Here is a 23099-nt window from a genome sequence, read left to right on the forward strand (position 1 = left end):
GAACTGACTGAATCCCTTAAACATTTAAGCGCTGTTTACAAACTTAATCAAATTACCTTGAGATGATAAATTAAAGTCACAAAACTTATAAATCTAACACGTTAAATTCTCTTAAATTTAAATACAGTGTGCCCCCTACATATGAACCTTCAAGTTCATACGCAGACTTTCTATGTCTAATGACGTAAGTTAGGTCATGTGTCTGGGATATACATTGTCATGTGCACTCATCCTCTACACGTGGTTGTGTTTGTGTACTTTAATACAGTACTGTATAGAGTACAGTAGTGCTGTATCTTTAAGCCCAGGGTGTCCAGAAGCAAGCATAACAGAGTGGTAATGTATGCTGGCTGTTGTACTGTCCTACGGTACTTCTCAAAGTATTGTACTGTAAAATTAAAATTGTTTTGTTTATTGTTTGTGTTTGTTTTCTATGTATTATTTGTGTGAAAAGTACTATAAACCTATTACAGTACAAGTATTATACATTTGATTGTGTTAGGTGGTACCTAGGCTTACTTTGTTAAACTTACAAACAAACTGGACTTACGAATGTGCTCTTGGAAGGGAACGCTTTCATGTGTAGGGGACTTACTATAACACTGACAAAGTCGATTAAATCCTCTTAAGAATTTCAGTCTATATCAAGTATGGTTTTCTCAAGCACTTCTGAAATCTAAAGAGATAGTTACAAATTTAACAAAATTAAGCCACATGTTTGGCCACACTTTGGCCACCTCGTGCGAAGAGTTGACTCATTGGAAAAGACTCTGATGCTGGGAGGGATTGGGGGCAGGAGGAGAAGGGGACGACAGAGGATGAGATGGCTAGATGGCATCACTGACTCCATGGACGTGAGTCTGAGTGAACTCCGGGAGTTGGTGATGGACAGGGAAGCCTGGCGTGCTGTGATTCATGGGGTCGCAAAGAGTCGGACACGACTGAGCGACTGAACTGAACTGAACTGAAGCCACATGTTTATAATGAAGTAAACTTAAAAATGTAGATAGTCAACCTCTTTTAAACATTTAAACATCTTAAAATCATTATACACTTAATACATATTCCTGAGTTTAAACATTGACTAAGTTTGCTAGTGCAAACTTAATCATTTGCATTAGCCTATGTATTTAAATTAAAATGATATATATAGTATGTCAGGTTCTGGACAGCATTTTAAACATCTTAAGGATACACAAAGCACAGCTTCTAGTTAAAGTCCTATTATATATCTTCCCTCCCTCTGGCAACGCTGCTAAAATAACAATTACAGGGTTTTTCTAAAGCATAAACCCACAAAGACAGAGAGACAGGGAATGGCGATGAAGGCAACAATTTTGCATGCTACAAAGATGACTTAGCGGTAGCTGGCTTAACAGTCCTGAAAAAGCTGAATTTTAAGCTAGTGGTAGAGAAATCAGGAAGTAATCAGATTTGTACCCCAGAACCTCAAAGCAGGGGCAATTCAAGAACAGGGAGAAACAGTTACTTTGAAGAAAGTTAGAAAGGACCTGTCAACAGGAGTGATGGTTGATATCCCATTTAAGATGTGGTTAGAACCACCTTCTTCATCCTCTACTCACAACCCCCTTTCCTCTGCACAACCAGCAACAGCTTTCCCTCACCCCTCAGGAGAGGACTGGAAGTTTGGTCTCTGGAGGGGCAGACTAAGGATTCAATGGACTCCGGACCCCAGGTCACTGGGGACAGAGGAACTCAGAGCTAAAGATGGCAAGGAAGTAAATCAAAATCCAAATACTGAACTGCGAGACTCATTCTGACTTCCCAGTGGCTCATGGAAAGCTTCAGGCAGTGAGGTTTATACCCTCCAGGGAGAAAGCTGGAAGATGTTTCACCAGCCAAGAAGAGATCTTAAGATGTTAATAGGATCCTCCAACCAAAGAGCTTCAGCAGATCACCCAACAGAGATCCTCACTGGATAATCCCTGCTCAAATGCCCAGAACCTCCACGCAGCTTCCTAGCACTCTGCTCCTAAATAGATGTGAACGGTGAAGAGTTATCAGGCTTTTGTGTTTGTGCTCAGTGGCTCAGTGGAGTCTGACTCTTTGTGACTCCATGGACTGTATAGCCCACTAGTGGGATTTTCCAAACAGGAATTCTGGAGTGGGTTGCCGTTTCCTTCTCCAGGGGATCTTTCTGACCCAGGGATTGAACCCAAGTCTCCTGAAGCCCCAGCATTGGCTGGTGGAGCCACTGAGCCATCTGGGACACCCCTATCAGTATTTTGAGGAAAGCCAGAACAAGTCAACAACAAAAACATACAGGAAATGTAATTTTGGAAAAAATGACTACAGTAAACAAAGAAAAGATAAAATACTCCTCAGTAATATCCTTGGAAGGATAAGAAAGTTATTATAGCCACAAAACAAGAGCATCACACAATAAAAAAGAAACATTCAGAAAACTAAGAAGAAATTTTAGAAAAAAATATAATAGGAAAAATGAAAAACTCCATGGAAGAGTTGGAAGATAAAATAGAAAAAAATCTCCCAGAAAAAAATAACCAAAAGTAAGAAATAGACAATAGGAAAGGAAAACAAAATAATAAAAGAATTGGACCAGGATGTCCAGATCTGGAAATAAGAAATTCCAGAAGAAAGTGTACAAGAAAGTCTTCTAGATGTGAAGTATTCATAGGTTCTAAGCTCTCGCCAAGTACCCTGCAAAATGAATGAAAAAGGATTCATAACAGCTGTCTCAAGCAAGGTCCATTGAGGAGGCAGAAATCATCCTTACTTTATCAGAGACAATTTATTATTAAGAATTGCTAAGTAACAAGACAGTTAACAACACAAAGAGGGTAAAAGTGGACAAAAACTTGTACACAGATGTTTATAGAACTTTGATTCTTAATAGCCAGAAACTGAAAACAACTCAGCAACCTAAGCATCAAAGCCAAGTTTGGAAGAAAATGCAGACACTGTGGGAGAGCACAGTTTGAGATGGGAGGGAGTCGGGGTGAATCTGAGGTGTTCACAGCATTCCCAAAGTGGAAGTCAAAAGGAGGCTAGTCGAAGTGACTGCAGAGCCACCCTAAGAGCCAGCACCTTATTGCTGTGATTCCCAAGCTCTTGATGTCACAGAGATAACATTCTGAGTAAAACATTAAAGATGTTGAATATGGGAAAATGTTAGGAATACCTTCCTCTGTTGACGTTGTGTGTGTGTGTGTGTGTGTGTGTGTGTGTGTGTGTGTGCGCACGCGCGCTAAGTTGCTTCAGTTGTGTCTGACTCTTTGCACCCCATGGACTATAGTCTGCCAGGCTCCTCTGTCCATGGGATTCCCCAGGCAAGAATACTAAGTGGGTTGCCATGCCCTTCTCCAGGGACTCTTCCTGACCCAGGGATTGAACCCGAGTCTCTTATGGATCCTGCATTGGCAGGCAGGTTCTTTACCACTAGTGCCACCTGGGAAGACCCTTAGGTATATATGAGAGTAACAGAAATGTATTATATATAAGTTAATATAATATACATATTGTATTAATATAATTCATAAAATTAATGAAGTACAGTTGACCCTTGAACAATGTAGGGGGTGGGGCATCAACCCTCCCTGCAGTTGTAAATTCTTTTATAATTTCCCTGTCCACCCTCCTCATTGAACGTTTTATACTTGTGGATTCAATCAACCACAGGTCATATGGTACTGCAGTAAATATTTAGTGAAAAAAATTTGCCTGTGTATGAACTTGTATAGTTCAAACCATGTTGATCAAGGGTCCACTGTAATATAACTGCTGAAACTAACATAATAAAATGCATGTCTAGTAAAGAATAAAAGAGCTCTTTCAATGTAAAATAAGTGATAAAAATCAATTTGGTTTTAGTTTCCTTCACTCTTTTTTCTTTATACATAATATATTATGCTGTGGCATTCAGTATATGGTATACTAGATCTGGTGGAATATGGCATTATTTCACATAAAAACACATTTAAAGGAAAAGAGATTCCCAACACAGTGATGGTGCTCTGGTGTCTCCTCTCAACAATCTATTGCTTCTGTCTCTTGGTGACACTGTTGTCACCTCAGGCTGGTGACATTCAACCTCATAGTGACAAAATGGTTGCTGCTGCTCCAGTGATCACATCAAAGCCCAGTAGCCAGTGCCCCCAAAGAGGCTGTGTTTCTCATGAATGAAAAGTGTCAGCTGCCATATATAGGATGTTGGGAACTCAGGATAGAGACAAATGGATTGCCTGCTGTCAATCCCTTAGTGACTATAGCCACCCCCAGCAGTGTACCATGAGGGGACTCGGGATGGTAAAAAACATGATACCAACCCTAGATAGCTAGGGTGCATATCAAAGGAATGATTACAGTAAGCCCAGATTCTTGCATCTTTTCATACATAGAAAAGCACTAGTCATTAACTTGAGATGTCTGGTTTTCTTTAATTATTGGTAATCTTTTAATGTTCTGACTACCTTATCTTTGTCACAAAACTATATATCCTGTCTCCTTACCTCTTCAGAGCTATCTGAGAGGTTGCCTCCCGGACTTGAAGTCCTCAGAAAGTCTGCAAATAAAACATAATTCTCCAATTTTGTGAATTTTTTTTTTCAGTTGACACTCCTTAACAGTGATAAAATCTATCCCAGAACTTCCTGGAGATTTCTCCTGGTGTCTCACATGCCTGCGCTCACACTGATCACTGGCAGGGGGAAAAACCTACCAAGAATGGCTTACACCAGGACTTCCCTGGTGGTCCAGTTTTAAGACTCCACGCTCCCACTGCAGGGAGCCTGGATTCGATTCCTGGTTGGGGAACTAAGATGCATGACACACAGCTCGGTCTAAAAGCAAAAATAAAGGAAAAAAAAAAAAAGAATCACTTAGACCAGTCATGTCCTACCCCCTGGATCTAGAAGTGAGGCCTGTGCCCTGAGCACCAGCAATGCAGAGGAGAGAGGCCACAGGATAAATCAGGATTCCTGTAGGAAGAGCAGGTAGGCAAAAGAATGCCAGGTAGCAACCAACAGTGTCTGCCACTGGTTCCTAATCACATCCGCTGTGTTGAGGAGTTAGTTCTCCAAAGACAACTTCATTTCTGAGTTCCTAAAGGAAGAAAGAATTTCAGTGCAGTCAGTTCTCCTTTACTAAAGATTTCAGTTTATTCCATTCTCATTTCATCCTCAGACTCATCTTTCCCATAATTCATAATGATGCTTTTATTCCCAATATAGAAAAATTCCTACTCTTCCAATTTCAATAGCTGAAAATCTTAAGTTTTGCTGTGTCTAGACAAATCGAGCCAAACAGAGGAATGCATAGTTGATGTTGTAAATTTGGATCAAAGCACATTGTAATTGTTTATAATTTAAATATGCATTGAAATAAAATATCTTCATTTTTTAAAATAATATCTTTCCATGTTTTGGAATGCCAGTACTTTGTGAGCTTTTGAGTAATATCAAAAGGTAAAATTACTCGCAGTGTGCCCTTGCAATTCTTTGCTTCTCCATTTCTCAGTAGACTGTTCAGATAACAAAATCTTTCTTTACTAAATAGAAGATCTAATTTCATAAACTCTCCCTGACACAGTATCTCAACCCCATTCTGTAAAACCCCCTAATCATATATGATTTCCAAAACAGGGGAAAATTTGATCTCATGGAGTAATACTAGTCTGCAGGAGAAAGCAGAAATAGTCGTGTGCTAAATTACAATCGTATTTCCTGGGCAGATGCTTCAAAAGATTCAGAATGCCTCATTTAGTCTGTGGTATCTGGCAAGTCACCCTAATCCTTTACAGACAGATAATTATGCCGTGGGGAAAATACTTAGAGCAAAGGATGTACAATTCTTAATGATTATTGATGATCAGAAAAGTCAAATACCAAGTCAGAATGAAATAAAGATTTTTCGCTTTTTTTGGTCCATGCCATGCAACTTTTGGGATCTTAGTTTCCCAACAAGGGATAACCCGTTCCCCCCGAAGTAGAAGCTCAGAGTCCTAACCACTGACAGCCAGGGAATTCCCTAAAGATCTTGGAAGAATACTATTAAGAGAGCAGAACTTAATGACGTATGATTGAATATTGTTAGATAGTTGGTGAGAACAAAGATAAGGTTCTGGTCTGTGGGTATTTGGAATTGAGTGTGTTATAAATACGAAGAACTGACCAGCAAGGGAACAGGAAGGAAAAGGGAGAAAGAAAGAGGCAAGGACCCCCCTCCACAGAGCTCACGTGCTGGCATCATGTGCCTGGCCTCCTGCTGGGCACTTTGCACTTATCCCAGGTCATCCCTCAGAAGTTCAGTGAGGTGAGCACAGGGGGTTATCTTGGAGAAGAAGAAGCTGAGGTCCCAAGAGATTAAGACTTTTGCCTAATAAACATGACAGAGACCAGGCTTTAAACCCAGGAGAAGGAAATGGCAACCCACTCCAGTATTCTTGCCTGGAGAATCCCATGGACTGTAGCCTGCCAGGCTCCTCTGTCCATGGGGTCGCAAGAGTCGGACATGACTTAGCGACTAAACCACCACCACCATTCCTAATACCAGGGTCTCTTCTGTTATCCCAGTAGCAGGAGTTTTCAGCCAGGTATCGTGATGGGAGTAGGATGGTCTCTGATCTGGGGGACTGGGATTGGGGTGTGTGTTGTCCAAATATATCCAAATGCTGAGATGCCTGTGGTGTACAGCATTTCCCAATGCCCCCTGGAGGGCTGCCTCGTGAGTCCCTCTCCTGTTGGAAAAAGACTTAAGCTCTAGGGACCTTCACTGGGTGAATGACAGATACCTCATTGTCTGGATAATTTGTGCAGAAAAGATGTTGGGGGATTAGTGAGGAATCTTAGACCTCTGTTTTGGAAGTAAGTTCAGTTTTCAAATTTATTGAAATGATTCCCTGGAAATACATGAGAAATCTAAATACATGCTAAATTTAACCAACAATTTTAAAGAATTCTCACAGATCACAGGATTTCTATTAAGATACAAAATGATAACGAGGCTGACTGCTCGCCCCTCCTGGAGAGCGTATGCGGCAGTGAAAAAGAACTGTACTCTTTCTAGGTCAGCCTCTGCCTGGTAAGAGATGCTGGGGCAAGTTATTTTACTCATCTGAGATCCACTTCTTCATAATAAGACAGTCACGCACTGCTCACAGGTGGCTGGGAGATTGGTGAAACCCTCATTCTAGCCAGGTCTGTTGTGTTAGTTATTCAGTCATGTCTGACTCTTTGTGACCCCATGGACAGTAGCCTGCCAGGCTCCTCTGTTCTTGTAATTCTCCAAGGAAGAATACTGGAGTAGCTATCCAGGTCTAAACAGTCACAAAACCCCTGGGAAGCACCTCTGTGGCTTTTCTTGCAGGCAGGATTCTTCATTACCAAAACATTCACATTTGATAAGAATATGTTCAAAACAGTATTTACAGATTTTAAGGTTTTCAAAATAGAGATAATATATGAGAATAACTTTCTATGTGTTCTGACTTCAGCTAATACCATGAGAGCTGGTACCCAATTCATAACTACTTAGGGGATCCTCTTTGGCTTCCTTCAAGCTGGATCTGTCATGTGAAATTGTTGCATTTACTGCCAAGCTAATGCCCCTTCTCCCTGCACATATATTTTCCTTTAAATATTTGGAGCTGTAGTGTATATACTTTCAAGCCTTTTGACCAGTGATCGTTAACACTGATCTATGTTATTAGTCATTTCTTCACAAATTATTTTATTGGCGACAGACTATTCCATCATCTAAATGTGCCATGATTATTTAATTACTCCCAACTATTGGACCCTTAGGTCAGCACTGATTTTTCATTATTATAATTAGCCTACGGGCTTCCCTGATGGCTCAGATGGTAAAGAATCTGCTTACAATGCAGGAGACCCAGATTCAATCCCTGGGTCAGAAAGATACCCTGGAGAAGGGAATGGCAACCCTTCCAGTATTCTTGCCTAGAGAATTCCGGGGACAGAGGAGCCTGGCAGACTACAGTCCATGGGGTCACAGCTGAGTGACTAACACACACACAATTAGACTACAACAAACTTTCTTATATATAAAATGTCGTATACATCTCTGATAAATTCTTTAAGAGTAGAATGTCTGGGTCAAAAGACATGGATGATTTCAAGGTTTGGGGGAGATATTATCAAGTCAATTTACATTCCTCTCAATGAGTGTTGAGGGCTCCCATTTTTCCTTGTCTTCACAAGTATTGAGTTTTGTCACTTAAGAAAAGCTTAACTAATTTGAGAGACAATGTCTAGTATCTTTTTCTGTTTTAATATGTTTTTTAAAGAATATTTATTTGGCTGCATTGGGTCTTAGTTACAGCACGGGGGATCTTCTTGCATCACGAGGGATCTTTTGTTTTGGTGCACGGCTCTGATGATCCAGTACTTTGGTCACCTAATTCGAAGAGCTGACTCATTGGAAAAGACCCTGATGCTGGGAAAAACTGAGGGCAAGAGGAGAAGAGGGTAACAGAGGATGAGACAGTTGGATGGCATCACTGACTCAATGGACATGAGTTTGAGCAAACTCAGGGAGATGGTGATGGACAGAGAAGCCTGGCATGCTGCAGTCCATGGGATCGCAAAGAGTCAGACATGACTTAGAGACCAAACAACGACAACGGGCTTGGAGCACATAGCCTTCAGTAGTTGCGGCACACCGGCTTAGTTGCTCTGCGGCACGTAGGATCTTAGTTCCCTGATCAGGGATCGAACGTATGTCTCCTGCATTGCAAGGTGGATTCTTAATCCCTAGACCACCAGGTAGTCCTTTTAACAAGTTTTAATATCTCACATAATAGAGTGTTGACCAGGCTAAGTTGTGGTTCTGAGGGTCATATTTCTGTGAACTGCTCTGATACGCAGAGCAGTGTAGATTTTATGTAAAGAGAGCTTTGTGACTCACAACAAGCCCTGTGTTTGCGAGTGAGGAGTGAGGAGGCTGGCTCCTGGTTCTAGTCAGCTGTGTTTCCTTAGGCGAGTGTTCTATTCTCAGGCATTTACTTTAAATACCTAGTAGGTAGGTAGCCGGTAGGATGCTTGTCTGTGTTGCAAGGTAACTTGGGTCTGTGCCCTGAGAAGCTGCCCTCCTTAGGCTGTTACAACAAGCACTTCAAATATTGCCTTCTAAATCAGTCCCCGAGGGTTTAATTAATTAGCAGAAGGAATGTCAGGAATAATTTTTAATTGATGAAATGATTGATGTGCAAGATATGAAGCTACAAGTAAGGCTGTAAGGTGTCTTTCCGCATTTTTTTGAACAACGTAAGTAGGCTCAGTAATCAAATGTTTCTGGAGTCGCATCCTGTCTAGAACTCCATGTGTTCCAAAATTTTCCATTTTACCTACAATATAGTTGCTTGATCTGGCTAGAGGGGTAGCTGATTAGATCATTAGAACAGGTGCACTTGCCCCAGAGAGAAACTTTCCTGTGAAGTTTCCTGTAGAATGTTAAAGTGGGTTGGGGCTGCGGGGCACTCCACTGAGCTTCCAGAAACATGTTTTGGACTCCTGTGGTGTCTGTCTTTCTTCTGTCAGAATTCAATTGTAAGATAACATCTGGTAGGTATAGGCTGCAGGTGAAACAGGAGGGAAGCGGTCAGAGCACAACCTTTAAAGGAATGGGACGTGACAAACTGGTTAGAACCAGCTAGATCCAAGGTAGCAGATGAGTAGACTTCCAGTGGACCCTGAGCTTCATTGTACGATCACTGTAATACGTTAGCATGCTAAATGACACCCACCAGTACCGGGACAGTTCTGAGGCCAAATATAAGAGGTCAAATGTGGGCACTTGCCCAATTCCTGGAAATCTCTGTCCCCTCCACCCAAAATAGTTAGAATAACCCTCCCATTCATTAGAAAATTACCCAGCCCATAAAAACTAACCATGCCCTATTGTGCAGCCCCTCAGCTTCTGAGACAGCCCACATTGTCTGTGAAGTGCGTTTTTCTCTAAATAAAGTCACTTTTCACCTATCATTTCATCTCTGAGTTCCTTCATGTCCAGGCAAAAGCTTTAAATTCACTGGGGATGTAAGGAGGGACGCCTGTCATTTTCCTCATTCAGATGAGTGGCAGGAAATGGGCTAAATTATTTCTGAGTTCACAGCTAGTCCTACAAGTTCTAGATTATGTGCATAAAGAACACAGCGTTAGATTCAAATGACCTTGCATATCCAATAGAAAGGAAATATTTGTCATAATATTTAATATTAATTTTAATGATACTTAATAGAAGGAAATGGAAATGAAAATAGAAGTACAGAGAGATTAAATAAATGGGCTAGGTCTATCTTTGCTCCAAGATTCATGCTCTTCTACTGTAACTCCTGATATCCTTTTTTAATAGATTGAATTGTGTCCCTGGTGGCTCAGATGGTAAAAATATGCTTGCAATCCTGGAGTCCCACTTTTGAACCCTGGGTCGGGAAGATCTCCTAGAAAAGGGAATGGTTACCCACTCCAGTATTCTTGTCTGGGAAATCCCTGCACAGAGGAGCCTGGAGGGCTATAGTCCATGCGTTCATGAAGAATTGGATGTGACTGAGTGACTAACACACTTTTTTAATTCTTATGTTGAAAACTGTATTTGTAGATAGGACTTTTCAGGAACTAAATAAGGTTAAATAAGGTCATAAGGATGGGGCCCTAGTCTGACAGGACCAGTGTCCTTAAAGGAAGAGGAAGAGACACCAGGGTTGCACATGCTCAGAGGAGAGGCCGTGTGAGGACACAGTGAGAGGTGTCACCTGCAAGCCAAGGAGAGTGGCCTCAGGAGACACCAAGCTTGCCAACACCTCGGTCCTGGACTTCCTGCCTCCAGAACTGTGAGGGAATACATTTCTATTGTTCATGCCACCCAGTCTGTGGTATGTTTCTATGGTAGCCCTAGGAGACTGATTAACCCTTAACTTTATGCAGATGGGGCAGAAAGATGCTTAAGAGAATGATTTTGGCGAGCTTCAGGCCAGGAAAAAAACAAAAGAGGAAGGCTAAGGGATTTTCTGAAAGGAATCAGCTACTTCAGTTTTGTGAGATTACGGAGCTCTGTAACTTAAGTACATATTTTCCCCTCAGCTCCTGTGGTGGTGGTTTAGTCGCTAAGACATCTCCAACTCTTGTAACCCCAAGGACTTTAGCTTGCCAGGCTCTTTGTCCATGGGATTCTCCAGGCAAGAACACTGGAGTGAGTTGCCATTTCCTTCTGCAGGGGATCTTCCTGACCCAGGAATGGAACCCAGGTCTCCTGCATTGTAGGCAGATTCTTTACCAACTGGGCTACTCCCAGGGAAGCTCCCGTAGAGATTAGCAATAAAATCTAAGTGAAAAGCACTCTTTAGTTCATCCCATCCCATGGGGCTTCCCTGGTAGCTCAGACGGTAAAGCATTTGCCTGCAATGCGGGAGACCTGGGTTTTATCCCTGGGTCGGGAAGATCCCCTGGAGAAGGAAATGGCAACCTACTCCAGTACTCTTGCCTGGAAAATTCTATGATTGGAGGAGCCTGGTAGGCTACAGTCCATGGGATCGCAAAGAGTTGGACATGACTGAGCAACTTCACTAGTTCATCCCATGAGTATTTTCTGAGGACCTACTTTCTGTTGGGCAGGGAGCTAGGTAAGATGGCATGAAGGGTCTCTTTGCTCCTGAGAGAGAGTTGCGCCATCTTTCAGAAATGGAGAGTGGTTGGGGAGATTGGAGGGAGGGGACCTCAGGAGATGTTAGGCCATTTGTAGGCAACTCTTGAAGGGGAGGAAAGCTGGCTGATGACCAGACCCACAGGCAAGGGGAAAGGAGTGAGGAAGAACGGAAGTTGTGCAGTTTATAGGCTACAGGGATGGGCTTCCCAGACCAGCACCAGGAAGGGCCTCCAGAAAAGAGAGGAGAATGGATAGAGACCAGGGCAGTGGCCCAAGGAGGTGCACCGGGATCTGTGAGGACCACAAGGAGTGCTGAATGGACAGGGTGGACGAGAGAAAAGTAAACAAAGGGAGGCCTCTTAGTGAGTTTCACTTGCTTAACTATTTCTCCTTGAGTAGAAACTTGAGCTCATTTTTAACCTGACATGGTAATGCCAGTGAGGTAAGAACCCAGGACTGCGAAGCCAGCCAGTTTCTCAGTACTGTCTATCTCCTTACCCATCTGTTCCTGGGAGCCCTGGTGCAGAAAGAGTTCACTGTCATGAAATCAACACTGAATGTAAGTGCAGTCCATAACTGTGGAAAAGAGGTTGCTTCTGATAAACCAAAATGCTCGTGCATTATCAGATTATCATTAACATGATAACGCAACAGTCAAACGCATTATCAGATTACCATTATCAGATACATTACCGAGACATGTCCTGGGTAACGACACTTTGATGCATCAGTCAAGGCATGATGGTGTTTTCCCTGGCTCTGTCCAAGTACCTGTCATCCTCCATGAGTAAGATATCCATTCCTTGTGCCTGCCTGGTAGATAGGACAGGGAGGAGGAGGAGAACCAAGCAATTTTTACTTTGAAATTGGCTCCTGTATGTAAAGAATCTGTGTTCTCAGAAACACCTATCCTTTCAGTTCTGGGTGATTTAAGCATCAATTTACTTGATAGATTTTTTTAAGATTCCTTCCAGCATTTTGGTTTTGTGCCCCTAATCTCTAAGGAAAATGTTCCCTGATGCACAGACCTCACTTTTAATTTGATGTGACACCAGTTTGCGAAGTTACGGCTGATGTTGGACATACAGCCTTATGTGCCTTCCAAGATAGTGATTTTTTTTTTTAAAGACCCCAGACCTAAACTCGGCTGTTGGCGTTGCAATTGGTTTTAGCTCATCTCACCTTCAGTCTGTTCAATCGCAGGTAATTTTTAGATGGTGGAAGATCTCTCTGAGGAGTGAGTATCGATCAACAAAACCTGGAGAAACAAAAGAAACTCATCAAGACTTCCTAGAGAAGTCACATCTTCAGGGTAAGGAAGGGAGTGTATTATGTACTTGCTACTGGTGAGTTCTCTTTAGTTAGTGACAGAGTTTGTCAGTGAAGTAGCAAACATCTCACCATTTGAAATATTGATATGTAGCTATGTGCTTAATTGGCTATAACAGATATTATAGAATATTGGGTTCTTAAAAAATAGAAAATTGTTAACGTATCCTGAAATTTCTTTTGGAAAAAAAGTCTCTGAGGGACTTCCCTGACTGTCCAGTGATTAAGACTCCGCACTTCCACTGCAAGGGGCGTGGGCTTGATTTCTGGTTGGGGAACTAAGATTCCACATGCCAAGAAATGTGGCCCCCACAAAAAAATCGTTAATAATCTTTTTTTATTTGGCCGTGCAGCTTGTGGTGTCTTAGTTCCCTGACCAGGAATCCATCCTGTGCCTGCAAGCCATGTGGATGAAAATGCTGAGTGCTAGCCACTGGACTGCCAGGGAATTCCCATCATTAATAATCTCAAATCATGTAGTAACTATGGTTTTTTTCCTAATATTAAAATGGTTTTCCTTTAGTTAAAAATAAGTTAAAAGATTATTCCAAAACAATCAAATTATCAAGTCCTTAAATTCTTATGCATTTTGGCATTCATTTAAAATCCCTACCATTTCTTTTATTAGCCAGGTTTTCATGAGAAGCAGTCTTTTTTTTTTTTTTTTTTGGCCATGTCACATGGCTTGAAGGATCATTAGTTCCATGACCAGGGATGTAACTCAGGCCCTAGGCAATGGAAGCAGGGAGTCCTAAATCCTGGACCTCCAGGGAATTCCCCAAAATCAGTCTTAAGTAGCACTTGGACTAAATAATAGAAATTGCCCTTCAATTTCTCCTTTGCTTTTTTTCTTCTCAATGTGAAAATTTCAGACATAAATGTAGACAGAATGTATGTTTAAAAAAAAAAAAGGTCAGATGCACCCGTAACCCAATTCAACAATACTCAAAACACAAACCTGTTCCCATTGGATTATTTTGAAGTAAACCTCAGATGTTACATCATTTCATCCTAAACTACTTCAGTATTTGTCTCAGAAAGGACTCTCTTTAAACACTTTAATAATTAGTTCTTAATAATAAAATCTTAAAGCTAGAAGGCATTTTAGAGATTCTCATTTTATTAGGAGTAGGTAGCAAGCAATGTTCAGAGAAGGCAATGGCAAGCCACTCCAGTACTCTTGCCTGGAAAATCCCATGGATGGAGGAGCCTGGTAGGCTGCAGTCCATGGGGTCGCTACGAGTCAGACGCAACTGAGGGACTTCACTTTCACTTTTCACTTTCACACACTGGAGAAGGAAATGGCAACCCACTCCAGTGTTCTTGCCTGGAGAATCCCAGGGACGGGGGAACCTGGTGGGCTGCCAGACATCTATGGGGTTGCACAGAGTCGGACACGACTGAAGCGACTTAGCAGCAGCAGCAGCAGCAAGCAATTTTAATAATATTAACATCAAGCACTTTCATATACATATTCTCATTTAATTGTTATAATATTCTTGTGAAATAGTCTTATCCCTATTTCTCAAATGAGATTCAGAATGGGTGTGACTTTCCCAGATCCCATAGCTAACTACTGATATTGCCAGGCCTAAGCATTGAGAGTAGGAAAAAAAGTCTTAGTTTTATTATTTGTTTATTTTTATTTATTTATTTGGCTGAGCCTGGTCTTAGTTGTGGCACGTGGTAGCTTTGGTTGCAGCATGCGAGATCTTTTTTTTTAAGTTGTGGTATACAAACTCTTAGTTGTGGCATGTGGGATCTCGTTCCTCCACCAGGAATCGAACCCAGGCCCCCCTGCATTTGGAGTGCGAAGTCTTAGCTACTGGACCACCAGGGAAGTCCCCCAAAATCTGATTTTTAAAAGGCACACTCTGGTCTGGTAATTTACTAAGGAGAAATTATTATCACCAATTAAAGCATATCATCAATTATTTTACTTTAAATAACTTTTATTATTTCCATAGACAATTTTAATAATGATGGAAGACTGCTTTTTATTGTTTTCTCAGTGATTCTAACAAAAAAATAAACTAATGACATATGATCAAAGTCATGGCTTTTTATATACCATCTCCATGACTATTTTGTGCTCATACATGCAGCTTTAAAAGAGATTTTATTCCATAACTTTGATTGAAAGGAACTGTCAAATAAAAAATGCAAATTAAAAAAAGGCACATTTTAGGTGGATCTTTGATAATCAAAATTCTGAAAGATTTTCTCTCTTTTAACATTATAACATGTGAATAGGTTTGGTTGGGTTTTGCTTCCTCAAACAGTTAAACATCTGGATTGATTGTCCTCAGTTTTTGGTTATGAAATTCATTACAGGCCTGCAAAGAACCATGCTGAAGACTGTCTACTTTTCACTGAACAAAAATAAGTCCATGCATGCCTTACTTATTTAATTGTGGAATAGACAGGTTTCTGCCAAGATAGTTATAAAGTAAACTTCTATAAAACACATTTTGTTTCCGAGTCAGGTTCCATTTTATTTTCTAAGCACAATAGTACCTAATCTGGAGCTATATGACTAGGGAGTGCTGAGCATCCATTGACATGGGATTTTCTGGCAGGTCTCGACAAAAACCTGAAGATGGGGGTTTGGGCCAGAGAGATGGGAGGTGATTGTCTTTTTTTTTTTTTTAAGAACTTAGCTGTTTTACTTTATTTTTATATTATTTATGGCTGCACTGGGTTTTTGTTGCTGGGCACAGGCTTTCTCTAGTTTTGATACATGGGCTTCTTATTGCAGCGGCTTCTCTTGTTTTGGAGCACGGACTGTAGGGTGCTTTTGGGCTTCACTAGTTGCAGTGAAGCTGCACAGGCTCTGGAGCACAGACTCAATAGTTGTGACACACGAGTTCAGTTGCCCCATGGCTTGTGGACTCTAAATCCACCTAGAGCATGGATTGAACCCTGTATTGGCAGGCGGATTCTTATCCACTGGACCAACAGCAGAGTCTGGGAGGTAATTGTCTTTTGAGTAGAGGCGTGAGGGCCAAACCATTACCTGTTTCTTGCAGCCCCAGGCGTCTCCAACACCTTTGCCCCCTCATAAAACACCAGAGTGGGGGCAGCATCAGTTTCAGGATGACCACTTGTGGATTTCCTGGTCCTGGAGGAGTAAGCAATAAAGCGGGAATTTATGAGTCTGACTGAGGTCTCCTGCTGGCTCCACTCCCTCCTGGAGAGAGGCGAGTTGAGGAGTTCAGTCGAGGAATACACCCAAACAGGCTTTTAAAATTGCAGCCTTGTGAGCTGCAGTCTCATGCCAGGAACAGCACAGAGATAGCAAATTAAATCGGCCTGGCAAGTTCAAAGACGTCTATGTCTCACTTTGTAGACTTCCTATAGCACTGGAATCTTGACAAAGGGGAAAACTCTGAGCAGCACTGCTGTTTCCCCTCCTCCTTCCCCTTGGTTCTTAGGGAATCCCTCAGAACCTCTCAGAAAGCCCTCAGCAGCAGAAGAGGGGTGCTCTGTGGCACGGAGTGGGGTCAGGGGTCAGAGCCAGGTTTGAATCTCTGCTGTCTCTGCCCAGCTATGTAACCCCTTCTGTGAGCCCATGTCCTTCTCAATGCGTGCTAAGTCACTTCAGTCATGTCCGACACTTTGCAACCCCATGGACTGTAGTCCTCCGGGTTCCTTGGTCCATGGGGATTCTCCAGGCAAAAATACTGGAGAGGGTTGCCATTTCCTACTCCAGGGGATCTTACTGACCTAGGGATCGAACCCGAGTCTCTCGTGTCTCCTGCAGTGGCAGGTGGGTTCTTACCACGTGCCACCTGGGAAGCACTTTCCTCCTCATATTAGGGGTCAAATGCTTGCTCTATGTGTTCGCTGTGAGTATTTGATGACCTGACATTTGAAAGGTTTTTAGAATAGTACAGAATCAGCTGTTTAATCTTTGTTTTCTGTTCTTAGTAAGTACAGGATGTTTGGATTTATTTTACCCACCAGCTCTTCATCACATTCCCAAGATCCCCTCATAGTTTTGTCTTCTAAAGATCTTCTCCTGCTAACATCCTAAAGACCAGTGGGAAGTTTCTAGAAATTGCGGTCAATGTTGGTGTCAACCCCTACAGAGGACCAGAACCGTGTTCTCTTGCTTTGGGTGACTTTTTCTTCTCTGACTTCCTGGAGCACCTTGGTCTTGGTCCTCCTCCAGCCTCATTGGCATCTTCCTGGTCTCCTTGCTTGGTCCTTCTCATCTTTCCAAATCTAAATACGGGGCCCTGGGTTCAGCTCATGAGCCTCTTCTCTTGTCATCTTGTCAGTCTGAACTTATTCCCTGGGAGGATCGACTCAGTTTTTTGTTTTTAATTTTTATTTATTTAACTATATCGGGTCTTAGTTGCAGCCCTTGGGATCTCTAGTTGTTGGCTTAGTTGCTCCGTGCCATGTGGGATCTTAGTTCTCCCATCAGGGATCAAACCTGCATCACCTGCATTGCAGGGTGGATTCTTAACTACTGGACCACCAGAGAATTCCTGTGGCTCCAGCTTTAAATGCAGCCCATAAGCGGAAAGTTCCAAATTGGTGCCTCAAGTCTGCACCTCTCCCCATAACTCCACACTCAGGTATTTATGTAGATGCCCCCCTGCTATCTCTACCAAGGGTATCTAGTAGGTGCTCAAAGGTAACATGTCCAAAAATACCTCCTGATCCTCCCCCTGCCAAAATATGGCCCCAGTCCTAAAGTTATCCTTGGTTCCTTTCTTTCTCTTTCGTGTTTGATCTGATCCATCAACAAAACCAGAATCCGAACTGTGTTCCTCTGTGTGGATACCTTCTCCCTGGGGCCTCTCTGTGTCCAAATTTCCTCTTCTTATAAGAATCCTAGTCAGATCAAATTAGAGCCCACCCATGTGACCTACTGGGCTTCCCAGTGGTGCAGTTGATAAAGAATCCACCTGCCAATGCAGGAGACATTTCAATCCCTGGGTCTGGAAGATCCCCTGGAGTAGGACATGGCAACCCACTCCAGTATTCTTGCCTGGAAAATTCCACGGAGAGAGGAACCTGATGGGCTGTAGTCCATGGTGTTGGAAAGAGGCGGACATGACTGAGCACACACGCGCACACCTGTTTAAAGGTTCATCTTCCACTACAGTCATACTCGAGGTACTGGGGTTTAGGATTTAAATACCTGGATCTGGGGGAGTTTCAGTTCAGTTCAGTTCAGTTACTCAGTCGTTTCTGACTCTTTGCGACCTCATGAATCGCAGCACACCAGGTCTCCCTCTCCATCACCAACTCCGGGAGTTCACTCAGACTCATGTCCATCGAGTCAGTGATGCCATCCAGCCATCTCATCCTCTGTCGTCCCCTTCTCCTCCTGCCCCCAATCCCTCCCGGCATCAGAGTCATTTCCAGTGAGTCAACTCTTCCCATGAGGTGGCCAAAGTACTGGAGTTTCAGCTTTAGCATCATTCCTTCCAAAGAAATCCCAGGGCTGATCTCCTTCAGAATGGACTGGTTGGATCTCCTTGCAGTCCAAGGGACTCTCAAGAGTCTTCTCCAATACCACAGCTCAAAAGCATCAATTCTTCGGCGCTCAGCCTTCTTCACAGTCCAACTCTCACATCCATACATGACCACAGGAAAAACCATAGCCTTGACTAGACGGACCTTTCTTGGCAAAGTAATGTCTCTGCTTTTGAATATGCTATCTAGGTTGGTCATAACTTTCCTTCCAAGGAGTAAGCGTCTTTTAATTTCATGGCTGCAGTCACCATCTGCAGTGATTTTGGAGCCCAGAAAAATAAAGTCTGACACTGTTTCCCCTGTTTCCCCATCTATTTCCCATGAAGTGATGGGACCGGATGCCATGATCTTCGTTTTCTGAATGTTGAGCTTTAAGCCAACTTTTTCATTCTCCTCTTTCACTTTCATCAAGAGGCTTTTGAGTTCCTCTTCACTTTCTGCCATAAGGGTGGTGTCATCTGCATATCTGAGGTTATTGATATTTCTCCTGGCAATCTTGACTCCAGCTTTTGTTTCTTCCAGTCCAGCGTTTCTCATAATGTACCCTGCATATAAGTTAAATAAGCAGGGTGACAATGTACAACCTTGACGTACTCCTTTTCCTATTTGGAACCTATGTTGTTACATGTCCAGTTCTAACTGTTGCTTCCTGACCTGCATACAGGTTTCTCAAGAGGCAGGTCAGGTGGTCTGGTATTCCCATCTCTTTCAGAATTTTCCACAGTTTATTGTGATCCACACAAAGGCTTTGGCATAGTCAATAAAGCAGAAATAGATGTTTTTCTGGAACTCTCTTGCTCTTTCCATGATCCAGCAGATGTTGGCAACTTGATCTCTGGTTCCTCTGCCTTTTCTAAAACCAGCTTGAACATCAGGAAGTTCGTGGTTCACGTATTGCTGAAGCCTGTCTTGGAGAATTTTGAGCATTACTTTACTAGCATGTGAGATGAATGCAATTGTGCGGTAGTTTGAGCATTCTTTGGCATTGCCTTTCTTTGGGATGGGAATGAAAACTGACCTTTTCCAGTCCTGTGGCCACTGCTAAGTTTTCCAAATTTGCTGGCATATTGAGTGTAGCACTTTCACAGTGAAATCATCTTTCAGGATTTGAAATAGCTCAACTGGAATTCCATCACCTCCACTAGCTTTGTTCGTAGTGATGCTTTCTAAGGCCCACTTGACTTCACATTCCAGGATGTCTGGCTCTAGGTGAGTGATCACACCATTGTGATTATCTTGGTCGTGAAGATCTTTTTTGTCCAGTTCTTCTGTGTATTCTTGCCACCATTCTTAGTATCTTCTGCTTCTGTTAGGTCCATACCATTTCTGTCCTTTATCGAGCCCATCTTTGCATGAAATGTTCCCTTGGTATGTCTAATTTTCTTGAAGAGATCTTTAGTCTTTCCCATTCTGTTGTTTTCCTCTATTTCTTTGCATTGATCGCTGAGGAAGGCTTTCTTATCTCTTCTTGCTATTCTTTGGAACTCTGCATTCAGATGCTTATATCTTTCCTTTTCTCCTTTGCTTTTAACTTCTCTTCTTTTCACAACTATTTGTAAGGCCTCCCCAGACAGCCATTTTGCTTCTTTGAATTTCTTTTCCATAGGGATGTTCTTGATCCCTGTCTCCTGTACAATGTCACGAACCTCATTCCATAGTTCATCAGGCACTCTATCTATCAGATCTAGGCCCTTAAATCTATTTCTCACTTCCACTGTATAATCATAAGGGATTTGATTTAGGTCATACCTGAATGGTCTAGTGGTTGCCCCTACTAGGGGAAAACCACTACTGGGGGAGTTTAGGAGGGCACAATTCAGCCCATTCAAGATTGTACTTTCCATGAAGAGAATGTCCTGTAATCTTTATTACAGATTATATCATTATTAAGTTAATAATTAATGGTTATATTGGTCTACTATTTCTTGTGTGACAAATTACCACAAATTTAGTGGCTTAAATGATAAAAATGTATTTTCTTAGGTTTCTGGACTGCTGAAGTGTCACTGGGCCAAAATCAATGTGTTGGTAGGACTGTTTTTATGGGAGGTTCTGAGGGAGAATTCGTTTCCTTGCCATTTCCAGGTTTTAGAGCTGCCCATTCCTTAGCTCAAGGTCTCTTCCTTCATCTTCAAAGTCAGCAGTGGCCAGTCCAGTCTTTATTAACCTGACACTGCTTCCGGGTTCACATCTCCTCCTCTGACCCTGCACGTCCTGCCTCCCTTGTTTCCTTCTAAGAACGCTTGTGATCACACTGGGCCCTCCCAGTTCATCCAGGGTTATCTCCCTTTGTTGTTCAGATGCTAAGTCATGTCTGACTCTTTGCGGCCCCATGGACTGCAGCACACCAGGCTTCCCTTCCTTCACTATCTCCCAGAGTTTCCTCAGTCTTTCCCAGCATCAGGGTCTTTTCCAATGAGTCAGCTCTTCACATCAGGTGGGCAAAGTACTGGAGTTTCAGCTTCAGCATCAGTCCTTCCAATGAATATTCAGGACTGATCTCCTTTAGGATGGACTGGTTGGATCTCCTTGCAGTCCAAGGGACTCTCAAGAGTCTTCTCCAACACCACAGTCCAAAAGCATCAATTCTCTGGCATTCAGCCTTCTTTACGGTCCAACTCTCACATCCATACATGACTACTGGAAAAACCATAGCTTTGACCACATGGATGCTTGCCAGCAAAAGGATGTCTCTGCTTTTTAATATGCTATCTAGGTTTGTCATAGCTTTTCTTCCAAGAAGCAAGCATTTTTAAATTTCATGGCTATCTTCCTTTATCAAGATCTTAATCACATCTCTAAAATTCCTTTTGCCATGTAAAGCCACAAGTTCTGGTGATTAGGATATAGGACATCTGAAGGAGGGGAAGGGTGGTAACATGATTCTGCCTGTGTGCCTGCTAAGTCACTCATCGTGTCTGACTCTTTCAACCCCATGGGCTGTAGCTCGTCGAGCTCTTCTGTCCTTGGGATTCTCCAGGCAAGAATACTGGAATGGGTTGCCATGCCCTCCTCCAGGGGATCTTCCTGACCCAGGGACTGAACCCTGGTCTCTTCTGTCTCCTGCATTGGCAGGTGGGTTCTTTACCGCTAGCACCAGCTGGGAAGCCTGTTATTCTGCCGACCATAATGATATCTGTCACAGCACCCTAAATTGTAAAATCAAAAACGTTGCTGATTTTTTCCCCCAGATTTGTATTTTTTTTTGAAGTATCCTTTTATTACGCACACATGCTAGGTGCTGTTGCCTTTATTATTATCATTATTTAAAATTTTTAATGTTTAATTAAATTAAATTTTATTTTTTGGCCTTCCTGGGTCCCTGTTGTGTTCAGGCTCAGAAGTTGCCACACACAGGCTTAGCTGCCCAGTGATATGTGGGTTCTTATTTCCTCTTCCAGGGATTGAAGTCATGTCCCCTGAATTGGAAGGCAGATTCTTTACCGCTGGAACACCAGGGAAGTCCCTAAATTTGTATATTTAAAAGACAAAAATTATATATTTTTTATTTTAAAAGTCATCCGTACACTACAAAGTATAGAAAACTGTTAGCATGGCAATTAAGAGTGTTGCTTAACATGGACTATGCTATGCTAAGTCGCTTCAGTCGTGTCCGACTCTATGCAACCCCATAGATGGCAGCCCACCAGGCTCCCCCACACCTGGGATTCTCCAGGCAAGAACACTGGAGTGGGTTGCCATTTCCTTCTCCAATGCATGAAAGTGAAAAGTGAAAGTGAAGTCGCTCAGTCGTGTCTGACTCTTAGCGACCCCATGGACTGCAGCCTACCAGGCTCCTCTGTCCCTGGGATTTTCCAGGCAAGAGTACTGGAGTGGGGTGCCATTGCCTTCTCCAACATGGACTACCTCTGTTCAAATTCTGGCTCCAAATTCACTAGATATATAACCCTAGGCAAATCTCTTTGTATCTGTTTCCAGAAATATAATAGCATCTACCTCAGAGGGTCCTTATGAAGTTTAGTTGACTGAAGTGCTTAGAATTTTCCTAGCACATGAGAAGAACTCTCACAATAAACTGTGGAAAATTCTGAAAGAGATGGGAATACTAGACCACCTGATCTGCCTCTTGAGAAATTTGTATGCAGGTCAGGAAGCAACAGTTAGAACTGGACATGGAACAACAGACTGGTTCCAAATAGGAAAAGGAGTACGTCAAGGCTGTATATGGTCACCCTGTTTATTTAACTTATATGCAGAGTACATCATGAGAAACGCTGGACTGGAAGAAGCACAAGCTGGAATCAATATTGCCGGGAGAAATATCAATAACCTCAGATATGCAGATGACACCACCCTTATGGCAGAAAGTGAAGAGGAACTCAAAAGCCTCTTGATGAAAGTGAAAGAGGAGAGTGAAAAAGTTGGCTTAAAGCTCAACATTCAGAAAACGAAGATCATGGCATCCGGTCCCATCACTTCATGGGAAATAGATGGGGAAACAGGGGAAACAGTGTCAGACTTTATTTTTCTGGGCTCCAAAATCACTGCAGATGGTGACTGCAGCCATGAAATTAAAAGACGCTTACTCCTTGGAAGGAAAGTTATGACCAACCTAGATAGCATATTCAAAAGCAGAGACATTACTTTGCCAAGAAAGGTCCGTCTAGTCAAGGCTA

General features: G+C 42.5%; 1 protein-coding gene across 5 annotated transcripts in view; it reads left to right on the forward strand.

The window, feature by feature from the left end:
* FBXO36 (F-box protein 36) overlaps positions 1 to 23099 on the forward strand; it is a 101556-nt gene that overhangs the window by 47500 nt on the left and 30957 nt on the right. For all 5 annotated transcript variants that reach the window (XM_006047099.4, XM_006047100.4, XM_044937926.2 and 2 more), the window contains exon 2: positions 12844 to 12952. In XM_006047099.4, the coding sequence (XP_006047161.1) occupies positions 12844 to 12952 (109 nt within the window). The remainder of the gene's footprint in view (positions 1 to 12843; positions 12953 to 23099) is intronic.

This window comes from Bubalus bubalis, chromosome 2 (genome assembly GCF_019923935.1).
Source record: "Bubalus bubalis isolate 160015118507 breed Murrah chromosome 2, NDDB_SH_1, whole genome shotgun sequence".
Classification (NCBI taxonomy): domain Eukaryota; kingdom Metazoa; phylum Chordata; class Mammalia; order Artiodactyla; family Bovidae; genus Bubalus; species Bubalus bubalis.